The sequence below is a fragment of the Anolis sagrei genome, chromosome 4 (assembly GCF_037176765.1).
Source record: "Anolis sagrei isolate rAnoSag1 chromosome 4, rAnoSag1.mat, whole genome shotgun sequence".
Classification (NCBI taxonomy): Eukaryota; Metazoa; Chordata; class Lepidosauria; order Squamata; family Dactyloidae; genus Anolis; species Anolis sagrei.
In genome coordinates this window covers 2,323,649-2,342,481 of record NC_090024.1, presented here as the reverse complement: position 1 = coordinate 2,342,481, position 18,833 = coordinate 2,323,649, and the positions used below count along the sequence as shown (strand labels likewise).

Sequence of the window (18,833 nt, the reverse complement as noted above, 5' to 3'; positions counted from 1 at the left end):
CGGATAATACAGAGTGTTGGATAAGTGCAAGTCGAATAACCGGCGCTCCACTATATATAGAATCCTAGAATCCTAGAATCAAAGAGTTGGAAGAGACCTCATGGGCCATCCAGTCCAACCCCATTCTGCCAAGAAGCAGGAATATTGCATTCAAATCACCCCTGACAGATGGCCATCCAGCCTCTGTTTAGAAGCTTCCAAAGAAGGAGCCTCCACCACACTCCGGGGCAGAGAGTTCCACTGCTGAACGGCTCTCACAGTCAGGAAGTTCTTCCTCATGTTCAGATGGAATCTCCTCTCTTGTAGCTTGAAGCCATTGTTCCGCGTCCTAGTCTCCAAGGAAACAGAAAACAAGCTTGCTCCCTCCTCCTCCCTGTGGCTTCCTCTCACATACTTATACATGGCTATCATATCTCCTCTCAGCCTTCTCTTCTTCAGGCTAAACATACCCAGCTCCTTAAGCCGCTCCTCATAGGGCTTGTTCTCCATACCCTTTATCATTTTAGTCGCCCTCCTCTGGACACATTCCAGCTTGTCAATATCTCTCTTGAATTGTGGTGCCCAGAATTGGACACAATATTCCAGATATTCCACCAAAGTGGAATAGAGCATGGGGAGCATTACTTCCTTAGATCTAGACACTATGCTCCTATTGATGCAGGCCAAAATCCCATTGGCTTTTTTTGCCGCCACATCACATTCCTGGCTCATGTTTAACTTGTTGTCCACGAGGACTCCAAGATCTTTTTCACACGTACTGCTCTCGAGCCAGGCATCCCCCATCCCTACTTCGCAGATTTTCACTTTTCGTGGGTGGTCCTGGAAAGTAACACCCGCGATAAGTGAGGGAACTCTGTACAATAGTTTAATTTGGCAGAAAAACACTAAGGGATGCTTACAATCAAGTCAGGAAAGTGTTGAGGTGGGATAGGTGCGTGATTTATAGTTTTCCCAATCACACCCTCCTTGGATATTCTGCACATTAGCCACCCCTACTTTTGGGAGACTCACGGTATTCGAAGCAGCAGTTCCGAAGTGTCCCGACGATCCCTCCTCGGCGGATGTCTGATGCCATGAACTGTGTAAATGGGAGCAGCTTCTGAATGACGCATCTGTGGGAAGAAAGAGAAGAGGGAGCATTGAGGTGTTGCAGAATGACACTCTTCCCTTGGAAGGGGAACCTGAAAACCCTCAACTTGCATCATTACAAAGCACAGAAAAGGTTTGGAAAAACTAACAGTTGCTGGTTGCTCAACACAAGCTCAACACAAAAACAGGAATTCTAATCCAGATTATTATTATTATTATTATTATTATTATTATTATTATTATTATTATCCTGGGAAGGAATCCCACTGGAGCATTGCAGCGCACCCAAATACCTGGGAGTCACTTTGGACCGTGCTCTGACCTACAAGAAGCACTGCCTGAACATCAAGGAAAAAGTGGGTGCTAGAAACAATATCATACGAAAGCTGACTGGCACAACCTGGGGATCACAACCAGACACAGTGAAGACATCTGCCCTTGCGCTATGCTACTCTGCTGCTGAGTATGCATGTCCAGTGTGGAACACATCTCACCACGCTAAAACAGTGGATGTGGCTCTTAATGAGACATGCCGCATTATCACAGGGTGTCTGCGACCCACACCACTGGAGAAATTACACTGCTTAGCCGGTATTGCACCACCTGATATCCGCCGGGAAGTAGCAACCAACAGTGAAAGGACCAAGGCAGAGACATCTCCAGCTCATCCCCTGTTTGGGTATCAGCCAGCACGTCAACAACTTAACTCAAGACATAGTTTTCTTAGATCTACAGAGACACTCGCTGGAACACCCCAGCAAGCGAGAATCCAAAAGTGGCAGGCCGAAACCCAGCACCTCAATCCATGGGTGATACCAAATGAGAGACTCCTTCCTGGGCACACAGAGGACTGGGCGACTTGGAAGGCGCTGAACAGACTGCGCTCTGGCACCACGAGGTGCAGAGCCAACCTCAAGAAATGGGGCCACAAAGTGGAATCCTCGGCATGCGAGTGCGGAGAAGAGCAGACCACTGACCACCTGCTGCAATGCACCCTGAGCCCTGCCACATGATGCACAAGGGAGGATCTTCTTGCGGAAACACCAGAGGCACTCCAAGGGGACAGATACTGGTCAAAGGACATTTAACCAACTACCAAATTTGCAAAATCTCTGTGTTTTTTTTTCTTTTTAATCTGTGTGTTTGTTTTGCTCTGCTAGAACTGTAATATAATGGTATGGTTGCTGATGACACGATAAATTAAATAAATATAGAGAGATACTTGCTAGATGGAGCTAGTGTTTAGCAGTTCTCCAGCTACCACTAACTAAATGAACGATTCGAGGCAGTCTGGTATAGTTGTACTTATTCCTTCTTTCTCAGAGATAAATCCGGTAGTATTCCAGACACAGGACACCCCACAATCAAAGCCCTCCCAACAGATGGCCACCCAACCTCAGTCCATACAGTTACCAGATTTTTGGTGGCCCTTCTCTGGACACATTCAGGCCTGTCCATATCCTTCTTGGGTTGTGGTTCCTAGAACTGGACATGACATTCCAAATGGGTATTCCAGATGAATTCAGCCTTGTGGCCGCTCGGACTTACCTGGAGGGGTCAAGAAGGACCTTTCGGGCTTCGGGGAGCTGGCTGAGGTTGGAGAGGAGGGGCCCCAAGTAGTGGAGTCCGGCCTGGGGGTCAGGGCTTCCGAGGGCGTCCACTAGGGCCACCAGTCCCTTCTCGTTCTCCCTCTGCAGAGCGGTCAAGAGTTGACGGGCGGCGGCTTCCTCCCTGGAGAAGTTGGAGAGGAGGACGCAAGCCTGGTCAGCCAGGGGGTTCCCAGGGTCCAGCAGGAGGCCCAAGAGGTCAGGCAGACCTTTCGCCAGGACGATGTGAGCGTCCGGTTCCGTGGCCAGGTTGATGAGGGCATGGAAGGCCTCTTTGGCCACATCCACAGAAGGGTCGGAGGTCAGGGCCAGCAGGGCCTCTACAAAGTCCGGCCGGGTGGTCAAGAGCTGCCTGCCCTCCAGAGTGACCGTCAGCCCCGCCACGCAATGGACAGCTTGGGCTCGCAGGTCCGGACGGGATTCAGGGCCAAGGAAGTCCAGCAACTCCCGGGCCTGTTGGTCATCCATGATGGTCCTGAGGTGGACGCAGAGTGGACTGGGCCTGGAAGGGGGACAAAGACAACGCAAGCCATTAGCCAGACCATTCCCTTACTTACTTAGGCGATCCCTCTTAGCCTGAGGATGATGGTCCCTTGAGTCTAGTGTCCTGGCGGTGTGTCCGTAGGTGGCTGTGGAGCCCTATTCTTGACCCGCAGTGAGGACATCGGATTCCAGACAGAAGGTGATCCCAGTCAGGGTTGGCTTGATGCACATTCCTCTTGGCACATTTCTCCTTTTTGCCCTCCATTCATGCCTCTTCGAATTCTGCAACACTGCTGGTCACAGCTGACTTCCAGTTAGAGCGCTTGGACATCGGTTTCCAGACGGAAGGCAGTCCTGGTCAGGGTTGGCTTGACGCGCCTTCCTCTTGACACATTTCTCCTTTTTGTCCTCCATTCGTGCCTCTTCGAATTCTGCAGCACTGCTGGTCACAGCTGACCTCCAGTTAGAGCGCTCGGACATTGGTTTCCAGATGGAAGGTGGTCCTGGTCAGGGTTGGCTTGATGCACATTCCTCTTGACACATTTCTCCTTTATGCCCTCCATTCATGCCTCTTTGAATTCTGTAGCACTGCTGGTCACAGCTGACCTCCAGTTAGAGCGCTCGGACATTGGTTTCCAGACGGAAGGTGGTCCTGGTCAGGGTTGGCTTGATGCACATTCCTCTTGACACATTTCTCCTTTTCGTCCTCCATTCGTGCCTCTTCAAATTCTGCAGCACTGCTGGTCACAACTGACCTCCAGTTAGAGCGCTCAAGGGCCAGGGCTTCCCAGTTCTCAGTGTCTATGCCAGAGTTCTAAAGGTTGCCTAGCCAGACCATTACACTATATAATGAATTTTGGTGCCTCTTTGAATTCTGCAGCACTGCTGGTCACAGCTGACCTCCCGTTAGAGCACTCACGGGCCAGGACTTCCCAGTTCTCGGTCTCCATGCCACAGTTTTTAAGGTTGGCTAGCCATAACATTAACAAATTTTGAAAAATGCTCTGTTCCTGGGTTGTAAGTTTTTTGAGCTATATGGCTATGTTCTAGAGGCATTCTCTCCTGACATTTCGCCTGCATCTATGGCAAGCACCCTCAGAGGTTGTGAGGTCTGTTGGAAACGAGGAAACCCAGTGATTCCAGCCTCTTATATTGAAAAGCCTGCCTGAAGAAAAAGGTATCCCCTAGCCAGCAGAGGCCAGAGTGTGGGGATTATGGGAGTTGCAGTCCAGTTACCCAGAGAGCAGCTATTCCAGGCCATCTGATCCTCAAAGTTTGGTATTTATTTATTTATCGTGTCATCAGCAACCATAACATTGTATTAAAATTCTAACAGAGCAAAACAAACACACAGATTAAAAAGAAAAAGAAAAAAACCCACAGATATTGCAAATTTGGTATTTGGTTAAATGTCCTTTGACCAGTATCTGGCCTCTTGGAGTGCCTCTGGTGTTGCCGCAAGAAGGTCCTCCATTGTGCATGTGGCCGGGCTCAGGGTGCATTGCAGCAGGTGGTCAGTGGTTTGCTCTTCTCAGCAATCGCATGTCGTGGATTCAACTTTGTGGCCCCATTTCTTAAGGTTGTCTCTGCATCTCGTGGTGCCAGAGCGCAGTCTGTTCAGCACTTTCCAAGTTGCCCCGTCTTCTGTCTGCCCAGGGGGGAGTCTCTCATTTGGTATCAGCCACTGATTGAGGTGCTGGGTTTGAGCCTGCCACTTTTGGACTCTCGCTTGCTGGGGTGTTCCAGCGAGTGTCTCTGTAGATCTTAGAAAACTATGTCTTGATTTAAGTCGTTGACATGCTGGCTGATACCCAAACAGGGGATGAGCTGGAGATGTCTCTGCCTTGGTCCTTTCACTATTGGCTGCCACTTCCCGGCGGATGTCAGGTGGTGCAATACCGACTAAGCAGTGTAATTTCTCCAGTGGTGTGGGGCGCAGACACCCCGTGATAATGCGGCATGTCTCATTAAGAGCCACATCCACTGTTTTAGCGTGGGCATGCGTACTCAGCAGCAGAGCAGCACAGCGCATGGGCAGATGTCTTCACTGTGTCTGGTTGTGATCCCCAGGTTGTGCCAGTCAGCTTTCGTATGATGTTGTTTCTAGCGCCCACTTTTTGCTTGATGTTCAGGCAGTGCTTCTTGTAGGTCAGAGCAAAGTTTGATATATCAAAGTTTAGTATATTCATACCAAATTGGAGGGGGGCCCTAAAGATCATCTAGCCCTGCCCTTTCCTGCAGGACAGGGACCCACAGACAACACCTCCCATCATCCCCTTCCATCTGATGGAGAGACTGGGCTGCTCAACCAATAGTCCTGGCCAACTGAGTTTTCAAGGGAAACAAAACACAACAACAACAATCACAATAATAGCAGGCACAGTGCTGCACTTACTCTGCTGCTCCTTTGGCGGCCTCCACGTGTTTTCCTCCTCTCACTTCCGGGTCTGGGGAGGCTCAGCCAATGGCTGCTGCGCCTTGAGGAAAGGGGCGGGACAACCCCAAGCGCCTGGATGCTCCCAGCCAATCGGAACGGCGCTTCGGAGCAGAGCTTGCTGGGGGATGTAGTTCTCCCTTCCCTTTCATGCCCTTTGCCTCTAAACTCCCCTTTAAATTCAATCTGGATTTTCCCATTGAAATATATGATATATTATAATAACATATACATAACAATAATATATTTTAATAGTTTGTAACTTGCAATTTTTTAAAAAAATACTGCTTATAGGTTGCTGTGAGTTTTCAGAGAAACAACCAGGGCCAGCTAAGCACCTCCCAACAAAGGATTCTGCTTTGGTTAGACCACATCTGGAATATTGTGTCCAATTCTGGGCACCACAATTCAAGAGAGATATTGACAAGCTGGAATGTGTCCAGAGGAGGGCGACTAAAATGATCAAGGGTCTGAAGAACAAGCCCTATGAGGAGCGGCTTAGGGAACTGGGCATGTTTAGCCTGAAGAAGAGAAGGCTGAGAGGAGATATGATGAGAGCCATGTATAAATATGTGAGAGGAAGCCACAGGGAGGAGGAGGGAGCAAGCTTGTTTTCTGCTTCCTTGGAGACTAGGACGCAATGGAACAATGGCTTCAAACTACAAGAGAGGAGATTCCATCTGAACATGAGGAAGGACTTCCTGACTGTGAGAGCCGTTCAGCAGTGGAACTCTCTGCCCCGGAGTGTGGTGGAGGCTCCTTCTTTGGAAGCTTTTAAGCAGAGGCTGGATGGCCATCTGTCAGGGGTGATTTGAATGCAATATTCCTGCTTCTTGGCAGGGGGTTGGACTGGATGGCCCATGAGGTCTCTTCCAACTCTTTGATTCTATGATTCTATTATCCCCCCCCCCCCCACCAGACAGGAAGCAGGCATGCCTTGATGCTGCAAGGCCATTCAATGCTAACCAAGGCTGCCAATCGCACCTATTGATCTACTACTCACATTTGCATGTTTTCGAACTGCTAGGTTGGCAGAAGCTGGGGCTAACAGCGGGAGCTCACCCCATTCCCTGGATTCGAAACCGCCGACCTTTCAGTCAGCAAGCTCAGCAGCTCAGCCGTTTAACCCACTGCATCACCAGTGAAGCCATGGGACCACGGGGAAAGTTCTTAGGCTACCACATGGGGATATGGACTGAAGAAACAGATCTCATGTACAAATATGTGAGAGGAAGCCACAGGGAGGAGGGAGCAAGCTTGTTTTCTGCTTCCTTGGGGACTAGGACGCAGAACTATGGCTTCAAACTACAAGAGAGGAGATTCCATCTGAACATTAGGAAGAACTTCCTGACTGTGAGAGCCGTTCAGCAGTGGAACTCTCTGCCCCGGAGTGTGGTGGAGGCTCCTTCATTGGAAGCTTTTAAGCAGAGGCTGGATGGCCATCTGTCAGGGGTGATTTGAATGCAATATTCCTGCTTCTTGGCAGAATGGGGTTGGACTGGATGGCCCATGAGGTCTCTTCCAACTCTTTGATTGTATGATTCTATGAGGGGGGTAGGGGTTCGTTCAGCAGAAAGTGAGATGGCAGTCTTAGAATTCGACAGGGAGAAAGATGGCACCGATTTGAAGCAGATTGGTTAACCCGCGGATACTGAGACAAGTTAATACATCATTCCTTTAAACTGCGGATATGGAGTCCCACATGGGGACTCCGTATCCGCAGTTTAAAGGAATGATGTATTAACTTGTATTAGTAGCATTGAATCCTTGCTGTAAGCTGGTCTGACTTCCTCTATGGAGGTGAGAAGACCGGGATATAAACATTCTAAATGTATTTATTTATCGTGTCAGGAGCAACCAGACATTTGTATTACATTTTTATCAAAAACAAACAAACAAACAGACAAAACACAAAGTTTGCAAGCTTGTTATTCTATTAAATGTCCTTTGAGCAGTATCTGGCCCCTTGGAGTGCCTCTGGTGTTGCCGCAAGGAGGTCCTCCATCGTGCATGTGGCAGGGCTCAGGGTGCATTGCAGCAGGTGGTCAGTGGTTTGCTCTTCTCCCCACTCGCATGTCAAGGATTCCACCCTGTAGCCCCATTTCTGAAGGTTGGCTCTGCATCTTGTGGTGCCAGAGTGCAGTCTGTTCAGCGCCTTCCAAGTCGCCCAGTCTTCTGTGTGCTCAGGGGGGAGTCTGATATCAGTCATGGATTGAGGTTCTGGGTTTGAGCCTGCCACTTTTGGACTCTCGCTTGCTGGGGTGTTCCAGCGAGTGTCTCTGTAGATCTTAGAAAACTATGTCTTGATTTAAGTTATTGACGTGCTGGCATAGTTCATGAAAAGGTCACTTTGCTTCATAATTTTTATACAGACATACACATATAGAATCATAGAATCATAGAATCAAAGAGTTGGAAGAGACCTCCTGGGCCATCCAGTCCAACCCCATTCTGCCAAGAAGCAGGAATATTGCATTCAAATCACCCCTGACAGATGGCCATCCAGCCTCTGCTTAAAAGCTTCCAAAGAAGGAGCCTCCACCACACTCCGGGGCAGAGAGTTCCACTGCTGAACGGCTCTCACAGTCAGGAAGTTCTTCCTCATGTTCAGATGGAATCTCCTCTCTTGTAGTTTGAAGCCATTGTTCCACGTCCTAGTCTCCAAGGAAGCAGAAAGGAAGCTTGCTCCCTCCTCCTCCCTGTGGCTTCCTCTCACATATTTATACATGGCTATCATATCTCCTCTCAGCCTTCTCTTCTTCAGGCTAAACATGCCCAGCTCCTTAAGTCGCTCCTCATAGGGCTTGTTCTCCAGACCCTTGATCATTTTAGTCGCCCTCCTCTGGACACATTCCAGCTTGTCAATATCTCTCTTGAATTGTGGTGCCCAGAATTGGACACAATATTCCAGGTGTGGTCTAACCAAAGCAGAATAGAGGGGTAGCATGACTTCCCTAGATCTAGACACTAGGCTCCTCTTGATGCAGGCCAAAATCCCATTGGCTTTTTTGCCGCCACATCACATTCCTGGCTCATGTTTAACTTGTTGTCCACGAGGACTCCAAGATCTTTTTCACACGTACTGCTCTCGAGCCAGGCATTGTCCCCCATTCTGTATCTTTGCATTTCGTTTTTTCTGCCAAAGTGGAGTATCTTGCATTTGTCACTGTTGAACTTCATTTTGTTAGTTTTGGCCAATTATCTCTCTAATCTGTCAAGATCGTTTTGAATTCTGCTCCTGTCCTCTGGACTATTGGCTATCCCTCCCAATTTGGTGTATATGATGGATGGGGGCATGGGGCATATACAGATTCATGTGGAAGAGGGGAAGGCATGCAGGGTCAAGGGAGAATTCAGTTTAGCCACCCCAAAGTCCATCAAAGTTCATGAAAGTTGGTAAAAAGTTCCAAAAAGTTTGCGAGAGTTCATAAATGTTCATAAAAGCACTGAGTAGCTGGAGTCAATTCATAAAAAAAAAATCATAAATTCAATTCATGAGTGGTCCGATTGGTCTGCCAGTTGTTGGGGGTCCCGTGGGGTGACCATAAGAGACTTCCTGGGATTGACAGGCTTCCAAGTTGGGGGAGATGTGCAGAAAAGGAAGGCAAGAGCATCGTTGTTGTGTGGATGGAGCCATAGAAAAAAACTTCTGGTCCCCACATAAGGTTTCACGCAAAGAGGTGGATTTCCGGGATGCAAGGGTCCGTTCAGCAAAAAGTAAGATAGCAGTTAGTCTTAGAATTTATTATTATTATTATTATTAACTTTATTTGTACCCCGCTAGCATCTCCCAAAGGACTCGATGCGGCTTACACGGGCCGAAGCCTCAAAACACAATACAATAGAAAACATAACACAACAATAAACAAAGCAAATCAAAACAATTAAGCAAAACGACAATGACAATACATCAAGACATTATTAAAAACTGGTTCGGCCGGCGCAATGGGGTACAGGGGTTAAAAGTGCTGAAATGACAGGAGGAACGTAGGATTAGAGGTGTGGTGTGCAGTAACATCGGTTGTGCTAAAGTGCTACTAGGACTTGGGATGGGGATTCCTAATCTGAGAAGGCACAACGGAACAGCCAAGTTTTTAAATTCCTTCTGAAAACTGCTAAGGTAGGGGCCTGTCGGAGATCTTTTGGAAGGGCATTCCAAAGTCGGGGGGCCGCCACAGAGAAAGCCCTGTCCCGTGTCCCCACCAAGCGCGCTTGCGACGTAGGTGGGATCACGAGCAGGGCCTCCCCAGATGACTGGAGCGAGCGTGTGGGTTCGTAGATGGAGATGCGGTCACGCAGGTAGGGTGGTCCCAAACCGTTCAGGGCTTTGTAGGTGAGCACCTGCACCTTGAATTGGGCTCGGAAAATAAATGGCAGCCAGTGGAGCTCCTTAAACAGAGGGGTAGACCTCTCTTGATAATGAGCCCCGGTTAGCATCCTCGCTGCTGCCCGCTGGACCAATTGAAGTTTCCAAGCCGTCTTCAAGGGCAGCCCCACGTAGAGCGCATTGCAGTAGTCCATTCTAGAGGTGACCAAGGCGTGGACCACCCCGGCCAGATCAGCCTTCGCGAGGTACGGTCGCAGCTGGCGCACAAGTCTCAGTTGTGCAAAGGCCCTCCCGGATACTGCCGACACCTGAGCCTCAAGCGTGAGTGATGAATCCAGGAGGACACCCAAACTGCGGACCTGTGGGTTCAGGGGGAGTGTAACCCCGTCCAACACAGGTTGCCACCCTATACCCCGGTCCGGTTTACGATCGACCAGGAGGACCTCTGTCTTGTCGGGATTGATCTTCAGCTTGTTCTTCCTCATCCAGATCGACACAGTGGCCAGGCACTCGTCCAGCACCCGAGAAGCCTCCTTGGAATTAGGTGGAAAGGAGTAGTAGAGTTGTGTGTCATCTGCGTAGAGCTGGCACCCAACTCCAAAACTCCGGATGACCTCTCCCAGCGGTTTCATGTAGATGTTGAAGAGCATGGGCGACAAGATAGAGCCTTGTGGGACCCCACAGGTCAAAGGCCAGGGGTCAGAGCAGGCGTCTCCCAGCTTCACCATCTGGGTCCGCCCCTCCAGGAAGGACCGGAGCCACGACAGAACCGCGCCCCCGAGGCCCATCCCAGAGAGACGACCCAGAAGGATACCATGATCGATGGTATCGAAAGCCGCTGAGATGTCCAAGAGAACCAGCAGAGTCACACTCCCCCTGTCCAGCTCTCTGCGGAGGTCATCCACCAAGGCGACCAAGGCTGTCTCGGTGCCGTGGCCAGGCCTGAAACCAGACTGTGACTGATCTAGGTAGTTGGTATCGTCTAGGAAGCTCTGGAGCTGGGAGGCAACCACCCGCTCCAGCACCCTACCCAAAAAAGGGAGGTTGGAGATTGGCCTGTAGTTACTCAGCACCTTGGAGTCAAGGGAAGCTTTTTTGAGGAGTGGACGAACCACAGCCTGTTTCAAGTTGGATGGAAAAATCCCTTGCTCCAACGATGGATTGATAATCAATACAAACCAGTCAACCAACCCCTCCCTGGCTGATTTAATGAGCCAAGATGGGCATGGGTCTAGAGATGAGGAATTTACCCAGGAAAAAGTTGGCACCGATTTGGAGTCAATCGGTCAACCCGCGAATACCGGGACCCAGCTGGTTTCCATATCCGCGGTTTGAAGGATCGCAGTTTCGACCTCCTCGGGATGCTGTAAGAGCCTTCCGGGTGAGCCAGTGGAGTTGCGCGGCAAGGGAAGAGAAGGGTTTATATTTATTGGTAGAGTCAGTAAAGGGACACAATGTCTCACTGCAGAGAGAGAAAAGTTAGAGAAAAGGATACTTTTTATGGGGGGGGGGGGCTGTTACAATGAAGCAGGGGAAAGTGAACAGGGAGGGAAAAAAAGGTTTCTTTATTGAATTTTGCTGGAGCCACAGTCCTTTTGTCATCTTGAAAGTCCATGTTTCCAGGAACTGTGGAACTCCCTGCTGCATTCAGATCAGTTTGAAGGTGGGGGTCTCTTTCTCTTCTCCTTTCCTTGCTCCCTCCTCCCCGTGGCTTCCTCTCACAGATTTATACATGGCTATCATATCTCCTCTCACCCTTCTCTTCTTCAGGCTAAACATGCCCAGCTCCTTAAGCCGCTCCTCATAGGGCTTGTTCTCCAGACCCTTGATCATTTTAGTCGCCCTCCTCTGGACACATTCCAGCTTGTCAATATCTCTCTTGAATTGTGGTGCCCAGAATTGGACACCATATTCCAGGTAAAGTGGTCTAACCAAGGCAGAATAGAGCATGGGGAGCATGACTTCCTTGGACCTAGACACTATGCGCCTCTTGATGCAGGCCAAAATCCCATTCGCTTTTTTCGCCACCACATCACATTCCTGGCTCATGTTTAACTTGCTGCCCATGAGGACTCCAAGATCTTTTTCACACGTACTGCTCTCGAGCCAGGCCTCATCGCCCCCCATTCTGTCCATGTTTCCAGGAACTGTGGAACTCCCTGCTGCATTCAGATCAGTTTGAAGGCGGGGGTCTCTGAGTTCGACCACAATATGATGGGGATGTGTGGCTGATGCCTTCCCAAACCAACCGAATTCCAATGGCACTGGGACCCAGCAGAATGCCACACTCTCTGAGTTTCTGTTTCCCTGAAAAATCACTTTCTTTTCTTGGGAAACAGAAACTCAGAGGCTGTGGCTGTCAGAGGATGAGCTGTCTGTGGCTGGCGAGGGAGATGCTCAGGCAAGCCTTGCCATCATTGGATTCCCTGCCGGCGGAGACTGAGCAAGGAGGGGGCTTCGAGCTGCCCACTGCAGACCCCCCCCCCCAGGGAAGCCCCTCCAGCTTTAAGGTATTTGGGTTTTATTTATTTATTCGCAACCAGTCCATTATACAGGGTTAGTCAAAATGCATAGGCCAATAAGCCATTCAATTGAATGGCTTATTGGCCTATGCATTTTGACTAACCCTGTATTACATTTCTAACAGAACAAAGCAAACAAACAGACAAAATACAAAATTTGCAAGCTTGGTAGTTGATTAGATGTCCTTTGAGCAGTATCTGGCCCCTTGGAGTGCCTCTGGTGTTGCTGCAAGAAGGTCTTCCATTGTGTATGTAACTGGGCTCAGGTTGCATTGCAGCAGGTGGTCAGTGGTTTGCTCTTCCCCGCACTCGCATGTCGTGGATTCCACTTTGTGCCCCATTTCTTGAGGTTGGCTCTGCATCTCGTGGTGCCAGAGCGCAGTCTGTTCAGCGCCTTCCAAGTCGCCCAGTCCTCTGTGTGCCCAGGGGGGAGTCTCTCATTTGGTATCAGCCATTGATTGAGCCTGCCACTTTTGGACTCTTGCTTGCTGAGGTGTGTCCAGCGAGTGTCTCTGTAGATCTTAGAAAACTATTTCTAGATTTAAGTCGTTGACGTGCTGGCTGATACCCAAACAAGGGATGGGCTGGAGATGTCTCTGCCTTGGTCCTTTCACTATTGGCTGCTACTTCCTTGCGGATGTCAGGTGGTGCAATACCGGCTAAGCAGTGTAATTTCTCTTCCGCCTTCCTCTTTCTCTTCTCCCTCACTCTTTCTTTTCCCTTTCGTCTTTCTCTTCTCCCTCTTTCTTTTCTTCCTTCCTCTTTCCTTCTCTTCTCCCTTCCTCTTTCTCTTCTACCTTCCTCTTTTCTCTTCTCCCTCTTTCTCTTCTCCTTCCCTCTTTCTCTTCTCCCTTCTTCTTTCTCTCTTCTCCCTTCCTCTTTCTCTTCTTCTTCCCTCCCTCTTTCTCTTCTCCCTCCCTCTTTCTCTTCCCCTTCCTCTTTCTCTTCTCCCTCTTTCTCTTCCTTCCTTTTTCTTTCTCTTCTCCCATCCTCTTTCTTTCTCTTCTCCCTTCCTCTTTCTCTTCTTCCTTCCCCTTTCTTTCTCTTTTCCCTTCCTCTTTCTCTTCTTCCTCCATCTTTCTCTCTTCTCCCTTCCTCTTTCTCTTCCCCCTTCCTCTTTCTCTTCACCCTCTTTCTCTTCTTCCTTCCTCTTTATCTTCTCCCTTCCTCTTTCTCTTCTTCCTTCCCCTTTCTTTCTCTTTTCCCTTCCTCTTTCTCTTCTTCCTCCATCTTTCTCTCTTCTTCCTCTTTCTCTTCTCCCTCCCTCTTTCTCTTCCCCTTCCTCTTTCTCTTCTCCCTCTTTCTCTTCCTTCCTCTTTCTCTCTCTTCTCCCTTCCCCTTTCTTTCTCTTTTCCCTTCCTCTTTCTCTCCTTCCTCCATCTTTCTCTCTTCTTCCTCTTTCTCTTCTCCCTCCCTCTTTCTCTTCTTCCTTCCCCTTTCTTTCTCTTTTCCCTTCCTCTTTCTCTTCTTCCTCCATCTTTCTCTCTTCTTCCTCTTTCTCTTCTCCCTCCCTCTTTCTCTTCTTCCTCCATCTTTCTCTCTTCTTTCTTCCTCTTTCTCTTCTCCCTTCCTCTTTCTCTCTTCTCCCTTCCTTTTCTCTTCCCCTTCCTCTTTCTCTTCTCCCTTCCTCTTTCTCTTCTCCCTCTTTTTCTTCCCCCTTCCTCTTTCTCTTCTCCCTCCCTCTTTCTCTTCTTCCTTCCCCTTTCTTTCTCTTTTCCCTTCCTCTTTCTCTTCTTCCTCCATCTTTCTCTCTTCTTCCTCTTTCTCTTCTCCCTCCCTCTTTCTCTTCTTCCTCCATCTTTCTCTCTTCTTTCTTCCTCTTTCTCTTCTCCCTTCCTCTTTCTCTCTTCTCCCTTCCTTTTCTCTTCCCCTTCCTCTTTCTCTTCTCCCTTCCTCTTTCTCTTCTCCCTCTTTTTCTTCCCCCTTCCTCTTTCTCTTCTTCCTTCCTCTTTCTTTTTCTTCCGCCTTCCTCTTCTTCCTTCCTCTTTCTCTTCTCCCTTCCTCTTTCTCTTCTTCCTTCCCCTTTCTTTCTCTTTTCCCTTCCTCTTTCTCTTCTTCCTCCATCTTTCTCTCTTCTTCCTCTTTCTCTTCTCCCTCCCTCTTTCTCTTCTCCCATCCTCTTTCTCTCTTCTCCCTCTCTCTTTCTCTTCCCCTTCCTCTTTCTCTTCTCCCTCTTTCTCTTCCTTCCTCTCTCTTCTCCCTTCCCCTTTCTTTCTCTTTTCCCTTCCTCTTTCTCTTCTTCCTCCATCTTTCTCTCTTCTTCCTCTTTCTCTTCTCCCTCCCTCTTTCTCTTCTTCCTCCATCTTTCTCTCTTCTTTCTTCCTCTTTCTCTTCCTTCCTCTTTCTCTCTCTTCTCCCTTCCCCTTTCTTTCTCTTCTTCCTTCCTCTTTTTCTCCCTTCCTCTTTCTCTTCTTCCTTTCCCTTTCTTTCTCTTTTCCCTTCCTCTTTCTCTTCTTCCTCCATCTTTCTCTCTTCTTCCTCTTTCTCTTCTCCCTTCCTCTTTCTCTCTTCTCCCTCCCTCTTTCTCTTCCCCTTCCTCTTCTCCCTCTTTCTCTTCTTTCCTCTTTCGCTCTCTTCTCTCTTCTCCCTTCCCCTTTCTTTCTCTTTTCCCTTCCTCTTTCTCTTCTTCCTCCATCTTTCTCTCTTCTTCCTCTTTCTCTTCTCCCTCCCTCTTTCTCTTCTTCCTCCATCTTTCTCTCTTCTTTCTTCCTCTTTCTCTTCTCCCTTCCTCTTTCTCTCTTCTCCCTTCCTTTTCTCTTCCCCCTTCCTCTTTCTCTTCTCCCTCTTTCTCTTCTTCCTTCCTCTTTTTCTCCCTTCCTCTTTCTCTTCTTCCTTCCCCTTTCTTTCTCTTTTCCCTTCCTCTTTCTCTTCTTCCTCCATCTTTCTCTCTTCTTCCTCTTTCTCTTCTCCCTCCCTCTTTCTCTTCTTCCTCCATCTTTCTCTCTTCTTTCTTCCTCTTTCACTTCTCCCTTCCTCTTTCTCTCTTCTCCCTTCCTTTTCTCTTCCCCTTCCTCTTTCTCTTCTCCCTTCCTCTTTCTCTTCTCCCTCTTTTTCTTCTTACTTCCTCTTTTTCTCTCTTCCTCTTTCTCTTCTTCCTTCCCCTTTCTTTCTCTTTTCCCTTCCTCTTTCTCTTCTTCCTCCATCTTTCTCTCCTCTTCCTCTTTCTCTTCTCCCTCCCTCTTTCTCTTCTCCCTCTTTCTCTTCTTCCTTCTTCTTTCTTTCTCTTCCACCCTCCTCTTTCTCTTCCCCCTTCCTCTTTCTCTTCTTCCTTCCTCTTTCTTTTTCTTCCGCCTTCCTCTTCTTCCTTCCTCTTTCTCTTCTCTCTTCCTCTTTCTCTTATTCCTTTCTCTTTTTTTCTCTTCTCCCTCCCTGTTTTTCAGAGGGTTATTCCTGCTCTGGAGTGCAACACTAGAAGTAATTTGTAAGTTGGGTGTTTGTAGCTCAGAAACTCCCTGTAATGAGTGCAAATATCAATGAGTATCCCTGGTGGTGCAGCGGGTTAAACCACTGAGCTGCTGAACTTGCTGACCAAAAGGTCAGTGGTTCAAATGTAAGGAGCAGGGTGAGCTCCTGCTGTTATCCCCAGCTCCTGCCAACCTAGCAATTCAAAAACATGCAAATGTGAGTAGATCAATAGGTGGGATGGTAACACCACTCAGTGCAGTCATGCCCATGGCCACATGACCTTGGATGTGTCTATGGACAATGCTGGCTCTTCGGCTTAGAAATGGAGATGAGCAACAGAATCCCAGAATCGGACACGGCTGGACTTAATGTCAGGGGAAAACTTTTACCTTTACCTATTGTGACGATGTGTAAATTTTATTCCTTTGGTTATGTGTAGTTTGGACAGTGGTTTAGGGATGGTAAGTATGGGAGATTATGTTTTGTTGGAGAGGCTTGGCAGCTGGTGGGCAGCTGTTTTGAAAAAGAGTCAGTCAGTATGCCAGCGAGCTACTGAGTGGACTGAATCTTTTGGTGGAGATTCAGGGAATGTGTCTGTAGCCAGTGTGCTATAGGGAAATACTGAATCTCTTGGTGGAGATTCAATTGGTGACCAAGTGGTTGCAGAGAAGGACCCAGTACAGGGGGTTGTTGATTCTGAATTAAGAAACAAGGTTTGGCTGGGTTTAAGCCTGTTGTGCCAGCTGTGAAACCTTATGAAGTGTTTGCCTGAGTTTACTCATGAAACCTTTCCAATGTATCCATCAAGATTGGTGCCTCTTTTGAAGAACAGTTATACATTGTTATACTCCTGTTAAAATAAATTTGTTACTGTTTTCCTCAAGCCTTGCCTGATACAGTTGCTCCTAAGTTGAACAGCCTGCAATAATAAAGTCAAGCCAAGAAAGTAAACGCTACGCTATCAAGTGAATAAAGCCTTCTGTAATTAACAGTCCCTTTATAAAATAGCTCCTAGGCTGATATTGATCGTTGCCCGGCTTCCCTCATAGATTAGGTGGCAGTGGGTGTTTTACCACTTGCACCTTCACAATTGGTGGCATTCGGTGGCATTAATACGGTCATCGTTACAATTGGTGGCAGCAGTTTAACAACTCCTTCACACCTATCAATGGATACAAGTATTAATGGGTTTCCTTGTCTCTTTTTTCCAGGCTTCGGGGCTGACCCCATTAGAGGATGCCGGGCCCCCAAAAGCGGGGCTGGAGCCATTTCCCATCCAGAGGGTCCCGCTCTCCGCCATGCAAAGCCCGCAGGCTGTCCCCTGGTCCTCCCAGGCGGCCGGAGAGTCCGCCAGACGTCATGATGGCTTTGATGCGACTTTCCGACCGCGGCCACAGGGAGCAGCTGCTGTCCTTCTTCCAGACCCACGAGGACGATCTGTCCCGAATGCTGGATGGCCCCGGCCTCGGCCCCAGGGATGTCCATACTCTGCTGCGGGTGGTCAAGCATGTGCTGGAGGGGCCACCGGGAGCCCAGGATGTCCGTCCAGTGCTGGATCTGGTCCTGAGGCCAGCCTTCGTGTTCCGGAGCCTACTGGGCTTCATCGCCAGCCTGGAAGCCTTCCGCTGTCCGGACGGAGAGGTCTCACGGGAGGTCATGGCGGACACGGTGGCCGCCCTCCACCACTTATTAGAAGCTGCCCCTGAAAAGGCACAGACTTTGCTCTGCTACCCGGTGGACCTACTCTGCGCCACGGTCCAGAGGCTCCAGAGCCGCGGCCTCCTCTTTGCCTGGGTCACCCAGAAGCAGCTCAGGGATACTAAGGGGCTGTTGGACGCCGCCTTCCAAGGGTCAAGTGGGCCCAGAGGAGCTGGCCTTGAGTCTCTGGCCAACCGGGATGACTTCCGCCTCATCCCGGTCTTCCCCACACCGGAGGATATATTCCTGGAGCCCACCGCGACGCTGAAGCCCAACCTCGTGACTGGCAGGTGAGGCCCGGCTTGGAAACAGTCCATGGGAAAGGGGTTTAGGAGTCTTACCACTTTATCACATTCATTAAGTGCTACTGGGCCACCCACTTAAGAAACAGGAACCTATGGTGTTCATCACATGGCGTAGGTTTCAAGTGTAGCGATAGCTTGGTGTTTAAAATGGGTTGCAAAGAGTTAGTTGGCAAGTAGTTGGTAAGTGACTTTTTTTGCAAATTATCTGGATAGATGGGTTGTAGGCTTGGGCAATCCATGGTTCTAAATGGTTCTAAAGTACTTACAAAACTAAAGTTCTGGTGGTGAAAATTTCAGAACTCTAACAAAACTTTCAAAATTTAATTACTATTTCATTATTGGTGATTTTAATGACAGAACCGATTAGGAACTGCCATTTGTTATGAATTTTTGAGAGTTTTGTTAGAGTTCTGAAATTTTCACCACCAGAACTTTAGTTTTGTAAGTACTTTAGAACCATTTAGAACCATGGATTGCTCAAGCCTAATGGGTTGGTGTAGGTTTTTCGGGCTGCCTGGCCATGTCCTAGAAGCATTCTCTCCTGACGTTTCACCTGCATCTATGGCAGGCATCCTCAGAGGTTGTGAGGTCTAGGAAACTAGGAAATTCGGGTTTATATATCCATGGAAGGTCCAGGGTGGGAGAAAGAACACTTGTCTGTAGGAGCTAGGTGACATTTATAACCAAGGAACAAAAGCCATAGTGTAGAAATCATCAAAACACCCCGACAGATAGCCATCCAGCCTCTGAATAATGATAATAAGGAAAACACGTTCCTAAATTTGAAAGTGTTATTTCCTGTTTAGTTGTGTAGTCCTTACTTTGAAAGTAGTTGTGCTCCAGAAACTTTGTTGTTCTGCCCACAAGCTATGTTAAATTAGTGGAGACGCTACGAGATAATTCAATCATTGGGAAACGAGAGTGAAATGTGAATTTGAAAGGAGTTGCTATACTCCAGAATCT

At 48.6% G+C, this 18,833-nt stretch overlaps 2 protein-coding genes across 2 annotated transcripts in view; one reads left to right on the top strand and one right to left on the bottom strand.

Moving 5' to 3' along the window:
* Window positions 1-5,653, bottom strand: part of HGH1 (HGH1 homolog) — a 31,230-nt gene extending 25,577 nt beyond the window's left edge. The window contains exons 1-3 of the mRNA XM_060772801.2: window positions 5,575-5,653; window positions 2,638-3,198; window positions 1,012-1,112 (exon numbers count right to left, since the gene is read on the bottom strand). Of these exons, the coding sequence (XP_060628784.2) occupies window positions 1,012-1,112; window positions 2,638-3,164 (628 nt within the window). The 5' untranslated portion in view covers window positions 3,165-3,198; window positions 5,575-5,653. The remainder of the gene's footprint in view (window positions 1-1,011; window positions 1,113-2,637; window positions 3,199-5,574) is intronic.
* A 6,768-nt stretch (window positions 5,654-12,421) lies between these two features.
* The window catches only part of LOC132773560 (NFX1-type zinc finger-containing protein 1-like), a 43,214-nt gene continuing 36,802 nt past the window's right edge, over window positions 12,422-18,833 (top strand). The window contains exons 1-2 of the mRNA XM_067467205.1: window positions 12,422-12,450; window positions 17,079-17,855. Coding sequence (XP_067323306.1) covers window positions 17,104-17,855 — 752 coding nt within the window. The 5' untranslated portion in view covers window positions 12,422-12,450; window positions 17,079-17,103. The remainder of the gene's footprint in view (window positions 12,451-17,078; window positions 17,856-18,833) is intronic.